The 16,628-nt window shown below is 45.7% G+C and overlaps 1 protein-coding gene across 8 annotated transcripts in view; it reads right to left on the bottom strand.

The window, feature by feature from the left end:
* Positions 1-16,628, bottom strand: part of LOC147115171 (V-type proton ATPase subunit C 1-A) — a 159,906-nt gene that overhangs the window by 57,751 nt on the left and 85,527 nt on the right. For 6 of the 8 annotated variants that reach the window (XM_085993492.1, XM_085993494.1, XM_085993493.1 and 3 more), the window contains 2 exons: positions 14,104-14,171; positions 3,228-3,313 (listed from right to left, as the gene is read on the bottom strand). In XM_085993492.1, the coding sequence (XP_085849618.1) occupies positions 3,228-3,313; positions 14,104-14,171 (154 nt within the window). Of the gene's footprint in view, positions 1-3,227; positions 3,314-6,391; positions 6,475-14,103; positions 14,172-16,628 lie in introns of those variants that run through there. The other 2 variants (XM_085993496.1, XM_085993495.1) reach the window with 2 other exon arrangements.

Here is a 16,628-nt window from a genome sequence, read left to right as displayed (position 1 = left end):
AACTGTTACTGAGTAAAACTACAGATGTACTATAGGAGGTGTGCAAAGAATTTAGCTAATACAGGACCAGTATATATCCACAAGGTGCAAGAGCACTACTTAAATACAGAGTGATTATTTGCACAAACAAATTTGAGTTGTTCTGTGTATGTACACCATATGGGGGCGGAGCCTAAAGACCGTCCTGCCCCCCCGCCAACCACTGGAGTCACGCACGCGCACCCATTGCTCCAATCGTGCATGCGCCCAGGTTTCCTGTAGGCTCAGAGTGAGGAACTTGTTTGGGGGAGGGGGAGTGAGGAGAAGAGAATGTCATGAACTTGTAGAGGTTGGGGGGGGGGGGGGGCGGCGGGAAGATCAGGAACTTTGGTGCGGGGGGGGGCGGAAGGAGAAGAGGGGTCAGGAACTTGTTGGGGGCAGGGAACGGGAGAGAGAGAAGGTCCTAACCCAGGAGGGTGAGCCCTATCTGTTCTCTTAAAGCAGTAGTGTTAGCACTGTGAGCTCGAGAGCCTGGCTGTCACAATGAATGGATCAAATCGCACATTGCAAAGATATTGATTACTCAGGCAGACAGGATCTAATTACACAGTCCAGACAAACTGTTGGGTGTGTCTTGTCCTCCAATGGGACCAATCAGAAATTTGCCGTTGCAAATAGTTACAGCCTAACAAATAAAACAGCCATGGTCGGCAAAAGCGGTCCGAGAGAACATAAAACTAAAGGAAAGAGCATACAAAGAAGCAAAGAATAATGTAAATCCAGGGGACTGGGAGAGATATAAAGAGCAGCAAAGGAACACAAAAAATATACTCAGAGCTGCAAAAAGGGAATACAAAAAGAAACTTGAGATATCTCAGGATTATCGCAAAGTTTTTACAATTATAATAGAAGACAAAGGGTAGTCAAGGGTAATGTGGGCCCATTTAAAACTAATATGGGCAATATTGCAAATGAAAAGAAGGAAATGGCAGACTTGTTGAATAATTACTTTGTCTCAGTCTTCACGGTAAAGAAAGAGGATAATATACCCGACATGTCAGGCAAACTAATAATGAATCAAGGACTGGAACTCACTAAAGTTAACGTAAGCAAGAAAACAATCTCAGAAAAATAATGGCACTAAAGACTGACAAATCCCCAGGACCTAATGGTTGCCACCCCAGGGTTTTAAAGGAAATAGGTGAGGAAATTGCACATGCTTTAAGCCATAATCTTCAAAAGCGCTCTCAATTCAGGAATTGTCCCTTTGTTTGAAAACTTGCAAATTTAACTCCATTATTTAAGAAATGGTGAGTGAGAGAAACCAGGAAATTATAGACCCGTTAGTCTAACATCTGTTGTGGGGAAGTTATTGGAATCTATAATTAAGGAAAGTGACTGAGTACTTAGAGAGAGCCAACATGGATTTGTGAAGGGTAGGCCATGTCCAATGAGCCAATTGAATTTTGAAGAAGTAACTAAAGTAGTAGACAGGGGAATGTCTATAGATGTAGTTTATATGGACTTCCAGAAGGCATGTGATAGGGTTCCACATAAGAGACTGTTAGCTAAAATTAAAGCTTATGGAATTGAAGGCAAATCTGGAGTACTGTGTACAGTTCTGGGTATTGCACCTTAGAAAAGGATATATTGGCCTTGGAAGGAGTGCAGCACAGATTTACCAGAAAGTTACCAGGGTCCCAAGAATTAAATTATGACGAGCAATTACATAAACTAGGCTTGTATCCCTGGAATACAGAAGGTTAAGGGGTGAGTTGATTGAGGTTTTTAGGATTTTGAAAGGAATTGATAGGGTAGATAGACAGGAACATTTTCCCGCTGGTAGGGGAGTCTAGGACAAGAGGATATAACCTTAAAATCAGAGCCAGTCCAGTCAAGGAAACACTTCTTCACACAAAAGGGTGGTAGAAATTTAGAACTCTGTCCCACAAAAAGCAGTAGATGCTAGCTCAATTAATAATTTTAAATTTGAGATTGATAGATTTTTGCTAGTCAAGAATATTATGGGATATGGAGCCAAGGCGGATAGATGGAGTTAAGATACAGATCAGACATGATATCAATGAATGTAGGAACAAGCTTGAGGGACTGACTGGCCTACTCCTGTTCCTAAGTGCACAAACAGATCAACAACATTTCCTAATTCAGTTGGCACGGTCTGCTCCATGCGGTTAAGCTAATTACATAATGGCCCAGAAATTAGGTTCGGGGGCTTGCCGCGCGTGCAAGCCCCCGATGTGCACTTACCCGGCGCGCCGACAGCTGAAGCCTGGGCCTGCTTGGAATTCCAGTCACTGGCCCGGTTCAGCTGTCGGCGCGCTGTGCTTGCCTGATCCAGTGGCGTAGTTAGTTCGATGTGCTGGCTGGGATCAGGTGAGCACTGGGCAGCCAATCAGGGGAGGGAAAACTTCATTCATGAGTTTGATAGTAAGAACTGTCAAACTCATGAAAACTACGGGCGCCCAAAACACTACTTAAACTTTAAATAAATTTTTTTAAAACATCCCACTAATTAAATGAACTATAAATAACTTTAAAAAAACTATTTTAAACAATTAATCAAATTTTTGAAAAAAATATTTTAAGAAATCGGGTCTAAAAATAAACTTACCTTACTGTAAAGTCCTTAAAAACAATAAAGCTGTGGGAAAAAATGTTATAATTTTAAATAATAGACCACTTACCTTAAAGAATCAAGTCCTTACGTCTCCTTTTTTCATTTCTAAAAAGTTGATGCCCTTACACACGGGCAAACCTGTCAAAAAGGAAGTTCAACGCGTGCGCGCAGAGTCCTGCGCGCACGCGTTGGACCTCTGAACCCCTTGGAGGAAATGCTGGTTTCCCGCGCATACGCTGTGCATGCTGAAATCCGGCACTTCCAACGGGCCCACGCGTGAGTACCCCGTCCGTACTCACGCGTTGGGACCGGAATTACTGGCCCAATGGCTATTTTAGGATAAATATGCAGAATGTCACCTGTAAACAACTAAAACTAGTGTTTTTGTTCCAAGCATTCTGAATTTTCTGAAACTTAAACCAGAGGACTGATCACTTAATACCATCACAATGGCACAATAACTGAATCACCAGTCTCAGTTATAGATACAACATTCACTGGTGCATGAAGCGCAGGACAGAATTCAGTTCCTACAACTGTTACAAAAGACAGCACTGCAGCAAATACCAAGTACAACAATCAGTTATAATTCAGTTGTTTTCCCATTTACCTCCACTGGCCAAAAGGTTTTCTTGTACTTTGTCCCTACTGTCTTCCAACACATCAGCCATGTACTGGGCCACCTTCTTCACAACACTGAAAATAGAAGACCAGAACAAGGGTTACACATTTAACTAATACATCTACACAGGGCAAATACAGCATAAAGCGCCCTTTGCTTTTCCCCAGTGAGCCACACACTGAAATACTGTAGCATTTTGGGCACGGTAATAGAGCGGTTGTCGCACTAGACTGGCAACCGAGAGGCTGAAAGTACAAATCTCACCAAAATTTAATTCAGTAAATCTGGTAATTAGTGGGCTAGCACCAAAAAGTGACATGAAAGCTGCAGGAATGTTGTAAAAACCCAACTGGTTCACTAATGTCCTTCAGAGACATACCTGGTCTGACCTAAATGTGACTCTCGTCCACACTACATAGTTGACTTTTAATGCCCTAAGTGGCCTAGAAAGTCACTTACAGGAAACTTTGAGTTATCCGGAGGCAAACCATCCGGCAAGCTCGAGCCACCGGCAAAAATCAGGAGCCGTTTTTTATTCTTTTCGTTTCTTTTCTTTGCTTTTTTTGAACAGTCAAGCTCTGTAAGGTCTGTAGCTAAGCAACAGCTTCAGCTAGAGACGCTACAGAGACGCTTGCTGACTGTTTAGAGGCTGTTGCTAAGCAACAGGGTTTGTTGATTCATACGGAGATGAAAATCTCCATATGTTTCAACATTAACTCTGGAGTGTCCGGCAGTAGCTCGGTCCCGTCGGTGCCGGATAGCACAAAGTTTCCTGTATTTCTACAAATAATAAGGCTTGCTACCTTCCCTGGGCAACTAGTGATGGGCAAAAAATGTGGCCTTGCCAATGTCACCCACATTGAGACCAAAAAAAACACATCTGGTAATTTTTAGGTTTGCAAATTTACTGCCAAATTAAATGCAGTTTTGCACTGCACTGAGATTGCCCAATGTCACTCAACATTGGAACCCAATGGCCACGAGGGAATTCAATTCCATCAGTTTGAGGGGGTTCGAATCTGAACCTAGGAGTCAAAAGACAGTGCATGAACCGAATTTTCAAAAGGCAAGCTTACATTTCTATATCAAAAAGGATTTCCACTCCACCCAATTATACAATAAAATAATCACAACAATACTAGATTGTCTAAGATTTAATGTTGATCGCTCAAAGGTCAGTGTCCAGCTCAAGTCAAATGCATCTTCATCTGTCAGAGCATTTTACATTCTGAATTTTGGCTCATCCCAATCTGTTGAATGCTCTTTAAACCTGCCACAGTTTCCCCAAGTTAAAATGTTTAGCTTTCTCAATATACAAAATGTTCTAAATGTCAAAGCTAGAAAATCACCCTTAGAATCAGTCAGATGTAAATGACTTACTTTGATCCCCTAATACAAAAAGTGATCACCTCTCAGATTCCACAACCATCTCGTTAAAAATCATTTGGCTTCACATCTAAATGTTGAGATTCGCACCTGTTTTAGAGAGGGGGAAACCTACTGATACTGCTCTGAAGGAAAGAATGCAATCAACCATTTTTATTTGCAATTATATTAAATCTTCCAAGTTTATACCATCACTTCAATAACAAATACACCAACAGCAAATGGACTACTACTGACTAGATCTGACAAACAGCAAAGCCATGATGCAGTAAAATATGGTTCAACACTCCATGAACTGCTCACAAGATCACAAGTTCCATTAGAAAATCAGAAATGCAGGTTAAATCAAACTTCACAGGCTACTGAATTTACAGATCTGGACCAAATGGTGTTCATGTCTGCTTGTCTAAAATCAATTAATTCTTAACAGGAAGGAGCAACATCATCAGATAAGCTGGGGAGAAATCATTTTTTTTTATTATACTGGTAACAGTCTGTTTCTATCTACCCTGGCCCATCATGTCACAACGTTAAACACTTCAATCATATCACCCCATAATTTTCATTGTTCTAGCAAAAAAACCCACAATTATTAAAATCTTTCCTCATATTTGTATTTCCTCTTAACAGACAGCATCCTAGTGAATCAGCATTGCACCCTCTCTAAAGACTCAACATCCTTTCTATATTGTGGAGCCTGATCTTGTACAGTACTGTAACCGAGGTCTCCTTACTTGGGATATTGTAGCTCTGCAGGAGCAAATCACAACTCCTACGATTTATTTTCAGGCACAGTACAGGAAACTTTGAGATATCCGGCACCGACGGGACCGAGCTGTTGCCGTCCCATCAAAACTGCCGGACAAACCAGCGCTAATGTTAAAACATACGGAGCTTTTGAGCTCCGTATCTAGCAACAAACCCTGTTGCTTAGCAACAGCTTCTAAACAGTCGGCCGTAGCTTGCAAGTGTCTCTGTAGCTAAGCAACAGCTTCAGCTAGACCTTGCAGAGCCTGACTGGTGAAAAAAAAGCAACGAAAAGAAAAAAAAAACTTACTGAACCGACTCCTGAATTTTGCCGGTGGATCGAGCACTCCGGACAGTTAACCTCCGGATAAACCAAAGTTTCCTGTAGTTGTAAACCACCAGCACACAAAGCCTTGGTAAAACTTCTAACTCAAGCTCGGGTCCGGACAGAAGAACAGGCCTTTCTGGAGCAGGGTATCTCACGGCACGCCCCATTAGCTGGACTTGCTCCTGCACCCTTCAGCTCAACGTTGCTGGATGTGCGAGCTGATAGCGCAGGGAGGGCAACAGGGCCCTTGGTGACCAATGGGACAAACAGTGTACCTTCTTAACCAATGAGATTTAAGGATTGAGAAATAAACAGAGGAAGGACTGAGAAGGAGGGTGAATTAGAGTGTGTGAATTCAATGTCAAATTAGGTAGAGACAGAGAGAGGGGAACCTACATTAGCTCCTGGTTAAGCAATGCCTCGATTTCAAAATTCTCATCCTTGTTTTCAAATCCCTCCATGGCCTTGCCCCTCCCTATCTCTAATCTCCTCCAGCCCCACAACCCCGCACCCCACCCAGAGATATCTGTGCTCCTCTAATTTTGCCCTCTTGAGCATCCCTGATTATGATCACGCAACCATTGGTGACCGTGCCTTCCATTGCCTAGGTCTTAAGCTCTGGAATTCCCTGCCTAAACCTGTCCGCCTCGCTACATCTCTTTCCACCTTTAAGACGCTCCTTAAAACCTACCTCTCTGACCAAGCTTTGGGTCACCTGTCTTAATTTCTCCTTATGTGGCTTGGTGTCAAATTGTGTGTCTTTTAATACTCCTGTGAAGCGCCTTGGGGTGTTTTACTATGTTAAAGGTGCTATATAAATACAAGTCGTTGCTGTTGAAAGAAAGAAAGATTGGATTGGATTGAGAGAGAGAAACAAGAGATGAGGAAAAAAATTACATTTTAAAATTTGGCATTTTTAAAAATCTCCAACAATTCACTACCTAAAGGAATGAAACTCCAGACTTAATTGTTCACTTTCTGGACAAGAGAGGTTGATTAACAATTATCACGTAGTTAAAAGGGTACTTGTTTTATTAATTACTAAATTAAACTGTGGCAATTAATGTGCAAATGCAGCAACTTCACTTATGAAAATCATGCTGAGGTTAAGAACGAGGTGCCGTTATTGTAAAGCGGCGCAAATCAGCCAGTACTTTGTGGGGATTCGCAATTCACAGGACATCTCTTCCTTGACACAAGCTGATGACCAATTTGCACATTAATAACGGCGTGCGTCGCTCACATGCCTTTTTTTTTTAAATCAGCAAGTAAAATTGAAAGTTCACACTTGTTTTGCGCCAAACAGATTCCCTGCACTCCTTCCCTGGCCACGTTCCGCAGGCCCACAACAGTCCCCGAGCATTCGGCAGGCCATTCCCTGGCCACGTTCCGCAGGCCCACAACAGTCCCCGAGCATTCGGCAGGCCATTCCCTGGCCACGTTCCGCAGGCCCACAACAGTCCCCGAGCATTCGGCAGGCCATTCCTTGGCCCAGAGCCTCGCGCTGCAGCTGTTGGCCAATAAACTCCCAATCTTCCCCAGCCAATCGCTCAACTGTGCCTCCAGACACACACACACACACACACACACACACACACACACACACACACACACACACACACACCCCCCCCCCCCCCCCCCCGCAGCCCATGTGTAGCCCACCCACTCGGCAGCCCCAAGATCATCGTCCTTGCCTTGTCCCTGTCCTAATTGTCCACCGCCTGTGTATCCATCCCCTCCAACATTGAGCAACGCCCCCCCTCCCCATCCAAAACTGAATAGCATCTCAGGACCAGCTCCACGGACTAGTATCTCGGGCAATCTTATCCCTCACCCCCACGAAGCAGCATCTATTCAGGTTCTATTTTGGAACTATTTTACTTACCTTTTGCCTTTCTAAAATCTTTGTGATCAATGTACATTATCATTTTCACTTTTTTCCTAGGTTTTTAAAAATTATTCCAGTTTTCAGTTTCTCTTTGTATTAATATTTAACACATTTGACACTCAACCCAATAAGTCCTATGAAAGCAGTTTGCCTACTTTTTCGTTTTCTAGTTCTGACGAGCTATTTTTTTCCTTTTCACATGCAGATAGGTATTGATGCGCCATCAATTACTCAAAAGACTGAGGTTGAGCGAGTAACAATCAGGCTTTTATTAACTAAAGAATGAAGGTCTTGTCTCGAGTGGTTGACCCGTCCAGAATACTAAGGGACTGGGAGGTAGTCACTTATATACCTGGAATAGTGGGAGGAGTCAGCCGAGGCATGTCCAGACCTGTACCTAGTGGAATACACATACAGACACAGACAGGTATGACAGTGGTTTACCACATTCACCCCTTGTTTAAAAATGAGTCCGGCGGGGTGAAGTGTATTTAAAAGTTCGTGTATTGGAGTCTCTCCGGAGGTCTTGTCTGCCGCTGTGATCGACGTGGCGACGGCAGGGGTGGTGGAGCTTCCGGCATCGCGTCCCGTGTAGGCTGGGGCCCTGGAGTGTAGTCCTCGTGGGTGACGGGCTCAGGCGTGCCGGCTGCTGGGGTTGGATATCGGGTCGTGGGGGGGGGGTGGTAATGGGTAGTGGGTTACAGCGGTCCCCGAGGGTGCGAGGTCTCGTATGGAGACTGTGTCCTCCCGCCCGTCCGGGTACGCAATGTAAGCGTACTGGGGGTTGGCGTGGAGGAGGTCGACCCTCTCGACCAGGGGGTCCGTTTTATTGGCCCTCACGTGTCTTCTCAGTAGTACCGGCCCTGGGGACGTCAGCCATGGCGGTAGCGATGTCCCCGATGTGGACTTCCTTGGGAAGACAAACATTTTCTCGTGAGGGGTGGCATTGGTGGCAGTGCAGAGAAGTGACCGAATCGAGTGGAGCGCATCGGGGAGCACCTCCTGCCAGCGGGAGGTCGGAAGGCCCCTAGACTTTAAGGCTAGTAGGGCGGCCTTCCAAACAGTTGCATTCTCTCTTTCCACCTGTCCGTTCCCCCGGGGGTTGTAACTGGTGGTCCTGCTTGTGGCTATACCCCTAGCGAGCAGGTACTGGCGGAGTTCGTCGCTCATAAACGATGAGCCCCGGTCGCTATGGATATAGCTGGGGAAACCGAACAGGGTGAAGAGGCTGTTCAGAGATTTAATGACCGTGGCACTGGTCATGTCCGGGCAGGGGATAGCGAACGGGAACCGGGAGTACTCGTCAATGATGTTGAGGAAGTACACATTGCGGTCGGAGGAGGGGAGAGGCCCTTTGAAATCGACGCTCAGGCGTTCGAAAGGGCGAGTGGCTTTTATCAGGTGGGCTCTGTCTGGTCTATAAAAGTGCGGTTTGCACTCAGCGCAGACTTGGCAGTTCTTGGTCATGGTCCTGACCTCCTCGATGGAGTAAGGCAGGTTGCGGGCCTTGATGAAGTGGAAGAACCTGGTGACCCCCGGGTGGCAGAGGTCATTGTGGAGGGCCCTCAGCCTATCGATCTGCGCGCTGGCGCAGGTGCCACGCGATAGGGCATCTGGGGGTTCATTGAGCTTCCCAGGCCGGTACAAGATCTCGTAATTGTAGGTGGAAAGTTCGATTCTCCACCTCAAGATCTTGTCATTTTTGATTTTGCCCCTCTGCTTGTTGTTGAACATAAAAGCAACTGAACGCTGGTCAGTGAGCAGGGTAAATCGTTTTCCGGCCAGGTAGTGCCTCCAATGACGCACAGCCTCCACGATAGCCTGGGCCTCCTTCTCGACCGCGGAGTGTCTGGTCTCTGGGCCCTGGAGGGTTCGTGAGAAGAATGCCACAGGTCTCCCCGCCTGATTAAGGGTGGCGGCCAGAGCGAAGTCGGACGCATCGCTTTCCACCTGGAAGGGGATGGATTCGTCCACTGCGTGCATGGTGGCTTTGGCAATGTCTTCCTTGATACGGTGGAAGGCTAAGCGGGCCTCTGCCGTCACGGGAAAAGAGGTGGACTTGATCAGCGGACGGGCTTTGTCTGCATAGTAGGGGACCCACTGAGCGTAGTAGGAAAAAAACCCTAGGCACCTCTTCAGAGCTTTTAGGCAGTGGGGCAGTGGGAGTTCCATAAGGGGACGCATCCGGTCCGGGTCGGGACCGATGACCCCGTGTTCTACAACACAGCCAAGGATGGCGAGGCGGTCTGTGCGGAATATGCACTTCTCCTTGTTATATGTCAGGTTCAGGAGTTGGGCGGTGCGGAGGAATTTCTCGAGGTTTGCGTCATGGTCCTGCAAGTCATGGCCGCAGATGGTCACATTATCTAGGTAAGGGAAAGTGGCCTGCAGCTCGTTTTGATCGACCATCCGGTCCATCTCCCTTTGGAAGACGGAGACCCCATTGGTAACGCCGAAGGGAACCCTAAGGAAGTGATAAAGGCGGCCGTTTGCCTCAAAAGCAGTATACTGGCGGTCTTCAGGGCTGATGGGGAGCTGGTGGTACGCTGATTTCAGGTCAATGGTCGAAAAGACGCGGTACTGCGCGATCTGGTTGACCATGTCAGCTATGCGGGGGAGTGGGTAGGCGTCCAGCAGGGTGTAGCGGTTTATTGTTTGGCTGTAGTCGATGACCAGGCGTTGTTTCTCGCCGGTCTTAATGACCACAACCTGGGCTCGCCAGGGGCTGGAGCTGCCCTCAATAATCCCCTCCTTCAGGAGCCGTTCCACTTCGGTTTTGATGAAAACCCTGTCCCCGGCACTGTATCGCCTGCTCTTTGTGGCGATGGGCTTACAGTCGGGGGTGAGGTTAGCAAACAGTGGGGGGGGTGGGACTCTGAGTGTGGAGAGGTTGCATCTGGTGCGCAGCGGGCAATTTGGAGGCTGCTGGCTGCGGACTGTGAGTGGGGGGAGGGGGCCACCGTACGCCATCGTAACGCTTTTGAGGTGGCACTGGAAATCCAACCCCAGTAGAACGGCAGCGCAGAGGTCGGGCAGGACCAGGAGTTTAAAATTATTGAACACAGTCCCGTCTACTACTAGTGTCACCACGCAGTAGCCGCCAATGTCCGCTGACTGGGACTCGGAGGCCATAGAAATCCGCTGGTGCGCAGGCAGGACTGGGAGAGAGCAACGCCGCACCGTGTCGGGGTGGATGAAGCTCTCTGTGCTCCCGGAGTCAAAAAGGCAGTTTATTGCATGGCCGTTTACCTTAACGTCCATTTTGGACCGAGCTAGCTGGTGCGGTCTCGTTTGGTCCAGCGTCACAGAGGCCAGCGTAGGGGTCGGTGTGTTGCTGCGAGTATCAGATGGGGGGGGGTTGGCGGTCTGCTGCGTCCCGGCTGGTGTCCAAGATGGCAGTGTCCATGATTCCCATGTGGCTGGAGTCGTCCAAGATGGCTGCTGCTGCGGTGGTTCGCACATGGCTGGGGTTGCCCAAGATGGCGGCTCGCACGGCCCACACGCGGCGCTGCTGGCGTTCGGGGTGGCTTTGGCCTTGCAGACGCTGGCGTAGTGTCCCTTTTTCCCGCAGCCCGAGCAGGTCGCATTCTTCGCCGGGCAGCGCGCTCTGGGGTGTTTGGCCTGGCCACAGAAGTAGCATTTCTGGCCTTGGGATACTGCTGTCTGGCTTTGGGACACTGCTGCGGTAGTTGGGCCGTTGTTGGGCTGTGGCTGGGGTGGCACGGTGCTATGGGGCTGTCCTACCGTGTCCCAGGTTGTCGTTCCCCGCGGCGTCCACGGTGCAGAGGAGTAGGCATCCATGCCCCGGAAGGCTGCGTCCAGCGTTAGTGCGATGTCGGAGGCTTTGTCGAGGGTGAGGTCACTCTGCTCCAGCAGTCGCTGTCGGGTGTAGTTGGACCTGTGGCCCGCTACGAAGGCATCCCGGATCAGTTCCTCCATGTACTTAGTGGGTGTTACCGCCTTACACCCACAGGCCCGGCCAAGCACGGACAGTGCTTGGAGGTATTCCTCAGTCGATTCCCCAGGTTGTTGCTTGCGACTCCCCAGAAGGTGCCTAGCATATACTTCGTTCACAGGGCGCGTGTACTGGGTCTTGAGGAGCTGGAGGGCGGCTGTGTACGAGGTCGCGTCCCGGATGACTGAGTACACTCGGTGGTTCACCTTGGAGAACAGGACAGACAGTTTGTCCGCATCCGTTTCGACCGCAGTGGAGGCAGTCAGGAATGTCTCGAAGCACGTGAGCCAGTGAGCAAACTTGGTGGAAGCGTCCGCTTCCCGACTGTCCAGGTCCAGGCATGCTGGTGTGAGGATCTTCTCCATTATAAAAAATTTAGTTAATAAAATTGATGCGCCATCAATTACTCAAAAGACTGAGGTTGAGCGAGTAACAATCAGGCTTTTATTAACTAAAGAATGAAGGTCTTGTCTCGAGTGGTTGACCCGTCCAGAATACTAAGGGACTGGGAGGTAGTCACTTATATACCTGGAATAGTGGGAGGAGTCAGCCGAGGCATGTCCAGACCTGTACCTAGTGGAATACACATACAGACACAGACAGGTATGACAGTGGTTTACCACAGGTATACTTGTATTTCTAGCATTATCTGTTCTTATCTTGTTGCAATTACTAGTTCTTTATTTCAAGATGTGACAAAGACATTATCCAATACTAAAAGGAGGTTGTGGGAACTGAACTCAGAGTTTGATCCAAATTCAAGGTTAAAGTATTAATTCAACAAGTTTAACCACAAAGTGAGATTAATAAATCTCGAATATCAAACTCTGAAATGTCTTATGTGGATATGAATGAGGTTATTTAGGGTAGGAATCTCAGTGCAGTATCACAGGAAAGTAACCAGAAATATAGCAAGTGTTTATATACTGGCTTTGACCCCCAACAACAGCCAGAAGCATCCTATTCACTCCACAATAAACATGCCAACAGTGAAGTAATTCTCAACACAATGGCAGATCCAGACATAAAAGCACTATATTCTCAGAAACCAATTTGAAATTCCAGCCTCAAAATGACATTTAAAGCAACTGGTTTGCCCTCACTGGAAAAAAAAATCCACTTCTTCTCCAGCTAAAGAACAGATTTCTGGTCCCTATTTTGGTTCTTCCAAAAAAAAGCTGCATTTATATAGCGCCTTTCACAACCACCGGACATCCCAAAGTGCTTTACAGCCAATGAAGTACTTTTGAAGTGTAGTCACTCTTGTAATGTAGGAAACGCAGCAGCCATTTAACACAGCAAGCTCCCACAAACAGAAAGGTGATAATGACCAGATAATCTGTTCTAGTGATGTTGGTTGAGGGATAAATATTAGCCAGGAGACAGGAGTGAACTCCCCTGCTCTTCTTCAAAATAGTGCCAGGAGATCTTTTACGTCCACCTGAGAGCACACAGGGCCTCAGTTTAATGTCTCATCCGAAGGACGGCACCTCCAACAGTGCAGCACTCCCTCAGTACTGCACTGGAGTGTCAGCCTAGATTTTTGTGCTCAAGTCTCTGTAGTGGGACTTGAACCCACAACCTTCTGACTCAGGAGGGAGAGTGCTACCCACTGAGCCACATCTGACTGTCAATATACTTCTTCTGTGAGCAGTAGATGGTTGCTTCAATAACAAGGAGGATTTTGGCTAACAAAGTAAAGCATTATAAACCAGAGGTACATGGGTATTGTTTAAAATTTAGACAGAGTGTTACCTTGTCATCCTTTGGTACAAATGTTAAATTATCTTATAACATGTATGCTAACTATCTTATTGGTTGCACTACTAAACTCTAACTGCATAATACAATGAATTACAACAAATAAAAGTTCACTAAACATTTCTTAGGCTTAAAATTTCCATAAGAATTGCAACAGTATTGGAGAAAAAGTCACCTTCCACAGATCATTATGTGCAACACAGAATTGCACTTCGATTCATAATCACAAGTGGATTGTTTGGAACTCTGCAGCCAATTTACAATATCCATTGCTTTGTATTATAATACATCCAATCACCTTCAAGTAAAAAATTCTTATGAGTACAAGGTATACCAAATAGTTTTTAAAATAAAACTATTAGAGAAATCGCATCTCCATGAGTGTTTGAGAAGTTCCCGCCACATTTGTATTGCCATAGTTCTATGTTACATCATGACAAACATGATGCATGGTTCTTCTGCTTCACAACCCAAAAAGGCTCAAGGACAATGTGCCTAAAGTAGCTTGTTTACACACAACTATATGCAAACTAAATGCTGTGAAGATTGGCTAACCAGATAGCCCACGTGACTCATATGATGGCATTACTTCATAAAAGGGAGAGCCCTAATTATTTAGCTCGTTGCTGTGAAAATCATATAGCTCGGTGAAATGTGAACTTAAAGCACCCATTTACCATTTATCCATATGCAAAATGTAATTCTTGTATTAGTCTTTTACAGAATGCTTCAGAAATGAACCGATCAGAAGTATTGTAAATATGCTGTCAGAACCCGTTTAAGCGTTCAACAAACTTACCCCTCCACAAATGAGTCCAACTTGGCCAGTTCATCAGATAACCCCACTAAGACATCTAAAGTTCCAACCTAAGGAAAAAATCCAAAATTAAATGCAATACACAACTAAGTGAAAGCAGAATGGAAAGTTAAAGATGCTCAATGAATAACTACAAAGCAGATTCATTTTTTCAAACAATCCGAACTTTGAATGAGCATTTCTATATTTCCCCCAGAAAAAGAAAAAAGTTCACCACAGCATGCACTAGTTAACAATTTAAATGTATGACATGACTAAAACCGTTAGAATGCAAAATCTTCACAACAGGTTTAAATTTTACATTATAAAATACAGGGCTGTAGAAATGACTGTTTTTCCATCTTGCGTGACTACAAAGATAAGACTACTGGGGTCTCTTTCTTGCCCAAAACATTTTCGAACGTAAGAGTAGGCCATTTAGCCCCTCGAGCCCGTTCCGCCATTCAATTAAATCAAGGCTGATCTGCGACCTAGCTCCATATACCTGTCTTTGCCCCATATCCCTGAATACCTTTTGTTAACAAAAATCTATCACCAAGATTTAAAATTTAAAACTGATCTAGCATCAATTGCCATTTGCTGAAGAGTGTTCCAAACTTCTAAAAGTGCCTTTCATGACCACCGGACATCTCAAAGCGCTTTACAGCCAATGAAGTACTTTTGAAGTGTAGTCGCTGTTGTAATGTGGGAAACGCGGCAGCCAATTTGCGCACAGCAAGCTCCCACAATCAGTGATAATGACCAGATAATCTGTTTAGTTATGTTGGTTGAGGAATAAATATTGGCCAGGACACCGGGGATAACTCCCCTACTCTACTTCAAAATAGTGCCATGGGATCTTTTATGTCCACCTGAGAGCGCAGACGGGGCCTCCAACAGTGCAGCACTCCCTCAGCACTGTACTAGAGTATCAGCCTAGCTTTATGCGCTCAAGCCCCTGGAGTGGAACCTTTTTACTCAGAGGCGAGTGTGCTACCAACTGAGCCACAGCTGACCCTTTGTGTGCTGAAGTGTTTCCGAACTTCACTCCCGAAAGGCCTGGCTCTGATTTTTAGACTTTGCCCCCTAGACCTAGACTTCCCAATCAGCAGAATAGTTTCTCTCTATCTACCCTATCAGTTCCCCTTAATATCTTGAAAACTTCGATCAAATCACCCCTAACCTTTTAAATTCCAGGGAATACAACCCTAGTTTGTGCAATCTCTCCTCGCAAGTTAACCCTTGGAGTACAGGTATCATTCTGGTAAATCTACACGGCACTCCCTCCAAGGCCAATATATCCTTCCTACGGTGTGGTGCCCAGAACAACTCTCAGTACTCCAGGTGTGGTCTATGTATAGCTGTAGCATAACTTCTACCCCCTTGTACTCATCCTCTAGATATAAAGGCCAGCATTCGAATAGCCTTTGATTATTTTCTGTACCTATCTATGACATTTTAATGATTTATGTACATGAACCCCCCAAAAATCTCTTTGGACCTCCACTGTTTCTAGCTTTTTTGGTCCAAAGTGGATGACCTCACATTTGCCTAGTGAAATCCATTTGCCACAGTTTTGCCCAATTCACCTAATCTATTAATATCTTTGTAATTGTATGCTTCCATCTACACTGCTTTTAATGCCACCATCGGCAAACTTGGATATGTGGCTTTCTATCCCATTATCCAAGTCATTAATAAATAGAGTGAATAGTTGAGGCCCCAAACACAGATCCTTGCAGGACACCACTAGTCACCTCCTGCCAATTAGAGTACCTACCCATTATCCCTACTCTGTCTCCTGCCGCTCAGCCAATTTCCTAACCAGGCCAATAATTTGCCTTCAATTCCATGGGCTTCAACTTTAGTCAACAGTCTCTTTTGAGGGACTTTATCGAATGCCTTCTGGAAGTCCATATAAATAACATCCATAGACATTCCCCTGTCCACTATTTTGGTCACCACTTCAAAAAAAAATGAATCAGATTCATCAAGCATGACCAACACGTACAAATCTATGCTGGCTCTCTCTGATCAGCTGAAAATTTTCAAGGTGTTCAGTCATCCTATCCTTAATTATAGACACTAGTTATTTGCCAACAACCGATGTTAGGCTAACTGGTCTGTAATTCCCTGGTTTCCCTCTCTCACATTTCTTAAATAGCGAAGTGACGTGCAATTTTCCAATCTAAAGGAACAGTTCCTGAATCGAGAGATCTTTGGAAGATTATAATTGGGGCATCTGGAATGTTCCCACCTACTTCCATTAAAACCCTAGGATGGAAACCATCTGGTCCTGGGAATATTATTTTCTTCATTACTGTTATCTTGCTTACATTAATTTTGACGAGTTCCTGTCCCTTATTTAATATTAGTTCCCTTGGGCTGTCCGGCATGCTATCCTCTTCCTCTATTGTAAATACTGATGCTAAAGGTAATTATTTAACCTGTCTGCCATTTCCTTATTTTCATTTACAATATCACTCATCAGTTTTCAAGGGGCCCACATAGCTCCTGACCACCCTCTT

Source organism: Somniosus microcephalus, chromosome 7 (genome assembly GCF_052327205.1).
Source record: "Somniosus microcephalus isolate GS21.2 chromosome 7, FLI_Smic_1.0, whole genome shotgun sequence".
Lineage (NCBI taxonomy): Eukaryota > Metazoa > Chordata > Chondrichthyes > Squaliformes > Somniosidae > Somniosus > Somniosus microcephalus.
The sequence above is the reverse complement of the archived record's forward strand: the minus strand, read 5'-3'. Positions and strand labels throughout refer to the sequence as shown.